The sequence below is a fragment of the Nyctereutes procyonoides genome, unplaced genomic scaffold, assembly GCF_905146905.1.
Source record: "Nyctereutes procyonoides isolate TBG_1078 unplaced genomic scaffold, NYPRO_anot_genome, whole genome shotgun sequence".
NCBI classification, from domain to species: Eukaryota; Metazoa; Chordata; class Mammalia; order Carnivora; family Canidae; genus Nyctereutes; species Nyctereutes procyonoides.
Genome location: NW_026575044.1, coordinates 602934 through 614962, shown reverse-complemented (window position 1 = coordinate 614962; position 12029 = coordinate 602934). Strand labels below are relative to the sequence as shown.

The window sequence follows — 12029 nt, the reverse complement described above, 5'->3', positions numbered from 1 at the left end:
TCTAGAGTAATGGAGGCATTCGGAGTATGGCCATTTACCACTTTGGTGAATTACTCAAGGATATGAGTCAGTACCCATGGATACTGAATGATATGGTTCCTGGAGGCTTGGTGCCTCTGATCCTGTTTTTGGAGGACACAGAGATAAGAGTAGCTAAAGTGAGTCCTGCAATCTTGTCTTAGTTTTGCAGAAAACTGCAGTGTTTTATGTAACATCAGATGGACAGATCCTCAGTTATCTTTTTCTACTTCACAGGCATGTAAATACACATTGAAAATCTGTGCCTCAGAATTAAATTGGTCAACAGTGTATTTGCTCAAGGACAAACATTGCAATTTTGAGCTGGTGGTGCTCAACATCTGTAACAATCTCGTAAGTAACCCCGCAGTGCTTACTACCATAAGAGTTACAGAAATAGTTCTAAAGGAGATCCCAAGGGATGAAAAGGTTTGGCAGGGACAAGAGTGGATCCCAGAGAAGGACTGTGAAGATAACATGTTAGTAATTACAGTTAGGGCTTAAGACCCGAAAAAAATTGAATTTTCTACTTCCTCTTCTCTGACATTGATCATTTCTAATTTTCTTTCTACAACTCACCTGCTTTGATGTATGGATGCTTATAAAGGTAGGAACAGCATTTCAGATCACCAAAAGCAAAACTGGGATTACTTTGCCCACCATTTCTGAAACTAGTATGAACTGCAGTGATAGACAATTGGGAATGGAGGAATGCTAAATAAAGGTTGGAAAAACAAAGTTGGGCTTGGGAATCATATAATCAACTGAATAACATCAACAAAAAAAAAGTAAAGAAATTTCTATCCCCTAGTTTTAAATTGGTCCTGATTTGGTATAAGCAACCAAGCTCTTTTTTCTGGAAGCTTCTCCAGAGGGAGCAAATGTGCGTTTTCCAATAATTCCCTCATTTTCCCTCATTTTATTTGTATTTTCTCTCATTTTATTCTCAGCTTATTTCTCATGAAAGCTACATTACAAATTTGATATCTGATACCTTGGGATTCCTGAGAAGCTCCCGAATATATCTGAGAAGAGCATCAGTTATTTTAATAGGTAAGGAAAATTCAATTCTCATTGTCTAATTTCCTTAAAAGGTACAGAATGGGGTAGCAGCTGAAAGTCTTTCTTAAAAAATAAAAATTTTCTTTATGATGGACAGCACCTACCAGGATGATATCTATGAATAGAAGTTAATGCATGTGATTAGAACAAAGTTCTATTTTATAATGCAGTGAGTATTGCTGTGTGATAAAATTATTATACAAAGTGTATCCAACAGGATGAATCTCAAATTTTAAGATAGTGGCAAGCTATTACTAACTATCTCCCTTCGGGCTGCGGGGCAGGAGCGCGAATCCAACAGCGCAGTCCCCGGAGCACAGGGCGCCGGGACACAGCCCAGGATCTGGCCTCCCCCGGGACAGGCAGAGGCCGGGAGGGCCCAGGACAGCAAGGACACTCCTGCCCCGAGCTGAGCAGATCTGCGGCCCCGCCCCGGAGCCTCCAGGCCCTGCAGACGGAGAGCCCCGTAGTTCCTGCGGAGGCTGAATCCAGGCTTCCAGAGCTGCCGCAGCCACTGGGGTTGTTCCTCCTGGGGCCTCATGGGGTAAACAACCCCCACTGAGCCCGGCAGCAGGCAGGGGCAGAGCAGCTCCCCCAAGTGCTTACACCTGAAAATCAGCACAGCAGGCCCCTCCCCCAGAAGACCAGCTGGACGGACCAGTGATACTCCCCCGTGTTCCAATACAACTTGTTTTTGGCCACTCTGCACTGAGCAAAATGACTAGAAGGAAAACCTCACTTCAAAAGAAAGAATCAGAAACAGTCCTCTCTCCCACAGAGTTACAAAATCTGGATTACACTTCAATGTCAGTAAGCCAATTCAGAAGCACTATTCTACAGCTACTGGTGGCTCTAGAAAAAAGCATTAAGGACTCACGAGACTTCATGACTGCAGAATTTAGATCCAATCAGGCAGAAATTAAAAATCAATTGAATGAGATGCAATCCAAACTAGAAGTCCTAACGACGAGGGTTAACGAGGTGGAAGAACGAGTGAGTGACATAGAAGACAAGTTAATGGCAAAGAGGGAAACTGAGGAAAAAAGAGACAATCAATTAAGGGACCATGAAGACAGATTAAGGGAAATAAATGACAGTCTGAGGAAGAAAAACCTACGCTTAATTGGGGTTCCCGAGGGCGCCGAAAGGGACAGAGGGCCAGAATATGTATTTGAACAAATCCTAGCTGAAAACTTTCCCAATCTGGAAAGGGAAACAGGCATTCAGATCCAGGAAATAGAGAGATCCCCCCCTAAAATCAATAAAAACCGTTCAACACCTCGACATCTAATAGTGAAGCTTGCAAATTCCAAAGATAAAGAGAAGATCCTTAAAGCAGCAAGAAACAAGAAGTCCCTGACTTTCATGGGGAGGAATATTAGGGTAACAGCAGACCTCTCCACAGAGACGTGGCAGGCCAGAAAGGGCTGGCAGGATATATTCAGGGTCCTAAATGAGAAGAACATGCAACCAAGAATACTTTATCCAGCAAGGCTCTCATTCAAAATGGAAGGAGAGATAAAGAGCTTCCAAGACAGGCAGGAACTGAAAGAATATGTGACCTCCAAACCAGCTCTGCAAGAAATTTTAAGGGGGACTCTTAAAACTCCCCTTTAAGAAGAAGTTCAGTGGAACAATCCACAAAAACAAGGACTAAATAGATATCATGATGACACTAAACTCATATCTGTCAATAGTAACTCTGAACGTGAATGGGCTGAATGACCCCATCAAAAGGCGCAGGGTTTCAGACTGGATAAAAAAGCAGGACCCATCTATTTGCTGTCTACAAGAGACTCATTTTAGACAGAAGGACACCTACAACCTGAAAATAAAAGCTTGGAGAACCATTTACCATTCAAATGGTTCTCAAAATATACCCTAAAAACTATAGAACACTTCTGAAAGAAATTGAGGAAGACACAAAGAGATGGAAAAATATTCCATGCTCATGGATTGGCAGAATTAATATTGTGAAAATGTCAATGTTACCCAGGGCAATTTACACATATAATGCAATCCCTATCAAAATACCATGGACTTTCTTCAGAGACTTAGAACAAATTATTTTAAGATTTGTGTGGAATCAGAAAAGACCCCGAACAGCCAGGGGAATTTTAAAAAAGAAAACCATATCTGGGGGCATAACAATGCCAGATTTCAGGTTGTACTACAAAGCTGTGGTCATCAAGACAGTGTGGTACTGGCACAAAAACAGACACATAGATCAATGGAACAGAATAGAGAACCCAGAAGTGGACCCTGAACTTTATGGTCAACTAATATTCGATAAAGGAGGAAAGACTCTCCATTGGAAGAAAGACAGTCTCTTCAATAAATGGTGCTGGGAAAATTGGACATCCACATGCAGAAGAATGAAACTAGACCACTCTCTTGCACCATACACAAAGATAAACTCAAAATGGATGAAAGATCTAAATGTGAGACAAGATTCCATCAAAATCCTAGAGGAGAACACAGGCAATACCCTTTTTGAACTTGGCCACAGTAACTTCTTGCAAGATACAACCACGAAAGCAAAAGAAACAAAAGCAAAAATGAACTATTGGGACTTCATCAAGATAAGAAGCTTTTACACAGCAAAGGATACAGTCAACAAAACTCAAAGACAACCTACAGAATGGGAGAAGATATTTGCAAATAACATATCAGATAAAGGGCTAGTTTCCAAGATCTATAAAGAACTTATTAAACTCAACACCAAAGAAACAAACAATCCAATCATGAAATGGGCAAAAGACATGAAGAGAAATCTCACAGAGGAAGACATAGACATGGCCAACATGCATATGAGAAAATGCTCTGCATCACTTGCCATCAGGGAAATACAGATCAAAACCACAATGAGATACCACCTCACACCAGTGAGAATGGGGAAAATTAATAAGGCAGGAAACCACAAATGTTGGAGAGGATGCGGAGAAAAGGGAACCCTCTTACACTGTTGGTGGGAATGTGAACTGGTGCAGCCACTCTGGAAAACTGTGTGGAGGTTCCTCAAAGAGTTAAAAATAGACCTGCCCTATGACCCAGCAATTGCACTGTTAGGGATTTACCCCAAAGATTCAGATGCAATGAAACGCCGGGACACCTGCACCCCGATGTTTCTAGCAGCCATGTCCACAATAGCCAAACTGTGGAAGGAGCCTCGGTGCCCATCGAAAGATGAATGGATAAAGAAGATGTGGTTTATGTATACAATGGAATATTACTCAGCCATTAGAAACGACAAATACCCACCATTTGCTTCAACGTGGATGGAACTGGAGGGTATTATGCTGAGTGAAATAAGTCAATTGGAGAAGGACAAACAGTGTATGTTCTCATTCATTTGGGGAATATGAATAATAGTGAAAGGGAATATAAGGGAAGGGAGAAGAAATGTGTGAGAAATATCAGAAAGGGAGACAGAACATAAAGACTTCTAACTCTGGGAAGTGAACTAGGGGTGGTGGAGCGGGAGGAGGGCGGGGGGTGGGGGTGAATGGGTGGCGGGCACTGAGGGGGACACTTGACAGGATGAGCACTGGGTGTTATTCTGTATGTTGGTAAATTGAACACCAATAAAAATTAATTTATAAAAAAAAATTATCTCCCTTCACTGCTTAAAAATCACTATCCCAAAAATAAGAATATGAAAAATACAAATACCATCTTTAATAAAATATGGACGTCTGTAACCACAAACTACAACACTTGAGGAAATGCTAACAAATCCAACAGTTTTTTTAAATGTTGTAGGGAAGGGAAATGCAGGATTATTCCAACAGAAGACAACTAAAGTTTTTGATCTTGAGCAAACCTGACCAGAACGTTTTTTTCCCATTAGATTCTCACCATAAAGATCAAAATTAATAAATCTTTATTTGGAATTACAGGAAGTGATTCCCAATTTGATAGTGACCCTTTCTTTGACCCTATTTGGCATTATGGAGTGGCAGGGCCACCAAGAACTGAGGAAATACAGTCATGTTGTATTATAGAGAGGAGTCTGTAAGTCTAGGTAGAAGACAAACTAAACTATGATCATCACTACAGCTCCTCATCTATGTTGATCTTAGAGAAGTAAGGGAACACAACATACAGAAAACCCTGTGTCATAAGAGCTTTATTTCAAACCAGAAAGAGTTCCTGATCTCCTGGATCCTACCCTGAACTTTCCACAAACACTCCTCTGTCTATAATATTGCAAGACCCAAAAATAAGTAATTTAAAAAAGCATTATCTGGGCAACCCTGGTGGCCGAGTGGTTTGGCACCACCTTCGGCCCGGGGTGTGATCCTGGAGACCTGGGATCAAGTCCCTTGTCAGGCTCCCTGCATGGAGCCTGCTTCTCCCTCTGCTTGTGACTCTGCCTTTCTCTTTCTCTGTTTGACATAAAGAAAAAAAAAAAGCATTTTCTTTCTACAGAGATATTTTCAGGGAGGAAGTGGAGGAAAAAAGAAAAAAGAAAGTTTAGAAAATGTTTCTACAGATCAGATAAAAATCCTAATGTATATTTCCATGAATCCAAAAAAATTTTTTTTCAAAAAATTTTTTATATAAAGATCTAAGATATAGTTACAAACACACACAAATATATGATGGGATAATGGTAGCTCAGGAAAAATAAGTTTTCCAAGTATGAGGGGAAGTATAAAAAAAAATATGTAAGCGTTGTTAAAAAGTACACTATGACCAGCAAAAGAGAAAATATATATTGTTGATAACCTAGTAAAAGACAAGGGGTACAGGGCTGAGAAATGCTAGCAAAGGGAATGAAAACCAGCAAAAACAGTTTGAAAAATTAAGGGACAGTAAAAGATATGTAAGATAAATAAAAGACATGAGTCATCATGAGGGAAATAGAAATAAAAACCATAATGAGATACCACCTCACACCTGTCAGAATGGCTAAAACTAACAACTCAGGAAACAACAGGATGTGGAAAAAAGGGAACTCTTTTGTACTGTTGGTGGGAATGCAAAATGATGCAGCTACTCTGAAAAACAATATGGAGGTTACTCAAAAAGTTAAAAACTTATCTACCCTATGACACAGCAATTGCACTATGAGGTATTTATCCAAAGGATACAAAAATGGTGATTCAAGGGCACATGAATCCCAATGTTTATAGTAGCACTATCAACAATAGTCAAATTACGGAAAGAGCCCAAATGTCCATCAATTGATGAATGGATAAAGATTTTATATATATGTGTGTGTGTATATATATTATATATAATATATAAAATAAAGTATGTATAAAATATAAAAAATAAAGTATATAAATATGTAAAATATATAATAAAATATTTTTATATATGCAATGGAATACTACTTAGTGATCAAAAAGAATGAAATCTTGCTATTTACTACAATGTGGATGGAACTAGAGTGTATTATGCTAAGCAAAGTAAGTCAGATAAAGGCAAATATCATATGATTATGATTTTTGTATTAAAAATGAAATTCCACTCATGGAATTTAAGAAACAAAACAGATGAACATAAGGCAAGGGAAGGAAAAATAAAATAGATAAAAACAGAGAGGAAGACAAATCATAAGAGATTCTTAAATATAGGAAACAAACTGAGGGTTGCTGGAGAGGAGATGGGTGGGAGCAAGGGGTAACTGGGTGATGGGCATTAAAGAGGACACTTGTAATGACCACAGGGTGTTTATATATAAGTGATGAATCATTAAATTCTACTCCTGAAACACTACATTATATGCTAACTTGAATTTAAATTAAAAAGAAATGCATAGGGATGCCTGGGTGGCTCAGCAGCTGAGCATCTGCCTTCAGCCCGGGGCATGATCCTGGAGTCCCTGGATTGAGTCCCACATCGGGCTTCTTGCATGGAGCCTGCTTCTCCCTCTGTCTAGGTCTCTGCCTCTATCTCTCTCTCTGTGTCTCTCATGAATAAATAAATAAAATCTTTAAAACAAAAAGAAATGCAAATACACATAAATGATATCCTGGAAGGAGAAAAATTATTAGAACAGAAAAAGGATTCAAATATAATTTAAGAAATAAAAAAAGACTTGATTAAATACACTGAAGTGGTAAATAATTTTTCAAGAAACATTTTATACAGAATACAACTTTAAGACATTTCCTAATAAAGTTATGGAACTTCACAATAATGAATGAATGAGCATTTTGGGAAGACAAAAAAGTCACCTATAAATCACAAAATAGTAAATCTGTCATTAGTAAATCTTCAGTATTCAACCCTAAAATACAGTAGACTTGTGTCTACAAAATCCTAAGTAGAAAGAAAAGGGGAGAGAGGAAAGAAGAAGAAAGGAAGGGAAGCAGGGTGAAAGGAAAGAAGGCAAGAAAGAAAGAGTCCCAGGGGGAGGTAGGGAGATGAGCAAGGAAGGAAGAAATATGGACGGACTGAAGGAAGGAAGGGAGATTCAGAAAGAAACTAAAATATACACAATATTTCTATGAAATAAAAACTTGCAAATACTACTGAAAGACACGAATAAGATTGAATAAATAGAAAGGTGTAAATATTTTGGGGAAAGAAAGAATCAAAATTTAAAATGTACATGGAATCTATGCACAGAATAAAATGCCAATTAAAACATCAATAGCGGGTGCCTGGGTGGCTCAGTTGGTTAAGCATCTGCCTTCAGCTCAGGTCTTGATCTCAGGGTCCTGGGATTGAGCCCTGCCAGGGGAAATCCCTGCACAGCGAGGAGTCTGCTTCTCCTTCTCCCTCTGTGCTCTCTCTCTCTCTTCCTCCCTCTCTCTCTCTCTCAAATAAATAAAATCATAAATAAATAAATAAATAAATAAATATCAGTAGGGCTTTCTTTTCTCAAAAGTGACATATTGATTCTAAAATTAATGTAGAATTTAACACACAAGAATATCTGGTAAATTCTGACAAAAAGAAGAGACAGAGACAGAGAGGACTAGCTGTATCAGTTATTAATATAGCTACGGTGCTTAAAATCACAGGGAATGAATAGAAAAACAAATAGAACAAAATACCATCCAGAAATAACCATAAAAACATGCAATACTTTAAAATGAATCATTGGCTTCAACGATGAAAATATAGAATATTCCTTATACAGCTTGGGGACACCTGGTGAACCATCTGGAATTTTAAAAATTTATTTTATTCCTAACTTACTTCTTACTTTAAATAAATTTGAGATAGTCAAAGGCTCAAATGTTGAAAATAAAACCATAATAATGACAAGCAAAATTAGAATAGTATGGGAGAATTTGCTTTGTAATCATGCAGTGAGGGGCACCTGGGTGGCCCAGTGATTGAGCATCTGCCTTTGGCTTAGGTCGTGATCTCAGGGTCCTGGGATTGAGTCCCATATCAGGCTACTCACAGAGAGCCTGTTTCTCCCTCTGCCTATGTCTCCGCCTCTCTCTGTGTCCCTCATGAATAAACAAATAAAATCTTTTTTAAAAAATAATGTAGTGGGTAGATCTTTCCAAGGTAAAAGTCAAATCTAGGAACCAGGAGAAAAGATTGACCATCTATGAAAAAAGTAAATATTTCTACAGGGCAAAACCACTATAAACAGAGTGAAAAACCAAACTGAGATGAAATACTTATGACACCACAAATGAAGGGTGGTTCTTCCTGTCCAAAGATTCTATACAATCATAAGAAAAGACAACTCGTTAGAAATATGGACGCTGAACATGATAAAAATTATTTGGCTCAGAAAAGTGAAATTTTCATAACTTATCCAAAAAAGTGATGCACATTGAAATGATGAAATGTTTCCATTCATCAAATTGACAAAGATGATAGAATGAAGCCAGAACACTGACCCCCACACAACTTATAAGTGACTCTGCACAGCAGTAGGGAAAGGATGGATTTTCTTTTAGTGGTACTGGGTTAATTACACAGGTATATAAAAAATATTGACTCCTACTTTATGCAGCATAATTACAAGTCTACAGTCCCAATGAGTGAAAGGTAAAACAATAAAGCTTCTAGAGGAAAATATAGGTAGAACATCAATATAACCTTGAAACAGCAAAGATTTCCTATCCAGACTCCAAAATTCACTAACCCTAAATAAAGAGATGGTGAATGGACTGCATTAAAATTAGAGCTTCTGTTATATATATATATATATAATAATATAATATATATAATATATTAGAAAAAATACAAATGGAAAAGTTTAGCCCCGAAGTAGAAGGAGATATTTATGTCATGTAACATTAAAAAAAGATTAGTATGATTAGTATCCTGAATAAAAATGCCTACATATGTATAAATAAAAGACAACTCAATATAAAAACAGACAAGAGACTAGACTAATTATGATTTGTGCACATTTATTCACATAAATATATCCCAATAAAGAGTTTCATTAAATAATAATTATTTGATAGCACTGAAAGATGTATTAAGGATAATCTAGAGATGCTTTGCTTTGGAGAAAGCTATAAAGGGAGCCAGACAGAGGATGCATTTTCATAATGTATTTTGGGGTAACTTTATTTTTACTTTGTGCACAGGGTACTTGACAAAATTAGGCAGTCATTTACTGCTCAAAGAAGACATTGAAGTCATGCTTGATGGTAAGTGTTGACGTTATGGTGAAATCTGTATATATAAATCTAAGTGAATTCACTATTTGTGATTCAGTTCACATATATGTTCTGTAATGGTATGAGGGATGGGAAGAGGAGAGTAAGGGTGAATCAATGGAAGGACTAGGTTAGAGGGCATCTTTTCTTCTTTTCCCTCCCTGGTTCCTTTCCCTTTCCTTTTCTTCCCTTCCTTTCTGTTTATGTGTGCACTTAAATCTAACTATCCCTCTCATTATTTGAGACCTAACTATGATCCTAGAACCTTTAAAAACTACAGAGTTGAAGATTTATTCACTCATTCACCTATCCAACAAATATTTTTCTGGCATCTACTATGTGACAGCACTATTCCAGCTGTGGAGCATATAGCAGCAAATAAAGCAAAGTCCCTTCCCTCAGAGAATTTTAGAGGACAGCAATGCACACTTGCACCAGAGGGAATGAAAGAAGGAAAATGTTTGCTCTCAAAATGTCTGAATCTTTGGCATCTCTCTCTTAGCCTCTATATCCTCCCCAGGATCAGACAAGTGAGGTAGTAAATGGTAGCAGCCTTCCTTCCTTCATTTTCATGTGTGTGTGTCATAGACTTTATTTTTTGGAGCAGGTTTAGATTTAGAGCAAAACTGAGAGGAAGGTACACAGATTTCCCAGATGCCTTCTGCCCCCACATACACACCTCCCCACCATGGCATGTTTGTTACAACTGATGAACCTACACTGACACATCATTATCCTCTTTCCTTTTCCACTTGCTAACTCACCCATTCACTCGTTTATTTGATACATACTTATTGACTGCCTGCATACGCTAAGCACAGAAATTCTGCCTCCATGTTCCTCAGAATCTTTTTCTTCTTTCTCTCCTCCTTCACTTCCTTCTCCTTTTCCTCTCTCTTTACCACATGTGTCCTGATTTCCTCTCTCTATTTCTTTTTGTTAAGAAGAAAATAACTCCCACAAGCCCCATAACTGCATAGAATGATATTAGCATTTTGGTATATCTATTATCTCAGATATATTTAAAGAATAAAAGCTATTAGATGTTTATTTTTTAACTATCATAAGTGTTGTATAACTCTTTCACTTCTTCATATATGTTCATGCCAAGAGACATGGGTTCATGTTAACATGTGTGCTATTTAATTTTATGATATGCCTAATTTTTACATGGTTCCCTGTTGCTGAACATTGAGACTGATTCCAACTTTTTTTCATTATTATGAGCACTATTGAACCTCTTCATGAGTATATATATATGATATAATATATGTATTATATATATTTACTCAGCACATGATAGGTATTTGTTAAATATTTTGTGAGTATTCCTGTTTTGTTTTGTGTTGTTTTGTTTTTGTTTTTGTTTTTGTTTTTATCAAGGTCTGGTGGGGATAGTGGATAAAACTTCCTGGATGCTTCTAGTCAAAATAATGAAAATTGGGGGGGTCAAGAGAAGAGAAGGAGAGACTCTGAAAGGTTGTAGTACTGTTCAGGATTAGAGCTTCTAGACCAGGAGAGAGATGTCTCGAACTAAAGACCTTTCTGCTCTTACAGCTATTGACCCAGTGCTTCGAGATGAAGACCCTGTGATCAGGGAGTTAGCAGAAATTACCTACAGAGTCTTTAAGGAAATATCCCATAAATTGACCTCCTCAAATTTTAAACAAATCTTCCGAAGAGTATTTAACCTTATATACATAAAAAAAGTGAAGCCTCTTTATAACTATAACTGGCCTGACAACCTGGCAGACAGTCCTCTGAAGATTAAGGAAACCAAGAATGACAAGGAACTCCTTCCAGATGTGAATTATGACTTATTTGGTAAAGAATGAGAAGTTATTCTCTGACTTGAAGCATATTTCAGAAGAGAAATGATTTTCCTTTCCCTCTTGATAACTTGAGTCTATATGCACATGCTTTTCTGAAGGGTGCTAAAAGCCTTTCCTGTCACTGAATTCTCTATTCAAATATAGAAATCCATTGCCTTTCTATATTTGACAGTGATCAGAGGACTTACTTCATCAAACCCACTAATAAAATTGAAAAAAGTATATAAGCAAAGTGTTTGATGAGAAGGGCTTGGATTTAGATCCAATCAGTAAGCATCTATTGAACACTGGTACTATGCTAGGCAGTGGGGACATTTGGATAATATAAACAAGGTTCCTGTTATCAGGCCACAGTCTAGTGACACACAGTGTGGCTATTTCCCTCCTGCTGGGACAAATACTGCCTAGAGTAGTATTCACAAAGGAAGAAATAGAACTTGAATGGAAGGAGGAGGGAAATGTATTCCAGGTGGAGTCACTGAGGCAAGAAAAGTGTTGAGGGGAAACTGGAGACTTTGTCATG

The 12029-nt window shown here is 37.7% G+C and overlaps 1 protein-coding gene across 1 annotated transcript in view; it reads left to right on the top strand.

Moving 5' to 3' along the window:
- Positions 1-11657, top strand: part of MROH9 (maestro heat like repeat family member 9) — a 152029-nt gene extending 140372 nt beyond the window's left edge. The window contains exons 17-21 of the mRNA XM_055324332.1: positions 6-158; positions 256-372; positions 969-1071; positions 9603-9665; positions 11232-11657. Of these exons, the coding sequence (XP_055180307.1) occupies positions 6-158; positions 256-372; positions 969-1071; positions 9603-9665; positions 11232-11509 (714 nt within the window). The 3' untranslated portion in view covers positions 11510-11657. The remainder of the gene's footprint in view (positions 1-5; positions 159-255; positions 373-968; positions 1072-9602; positions 9666-11231) is intronic.
- The last annotated feature ends 372 nt before the right edge of the window (positions 11658-12029 follow it).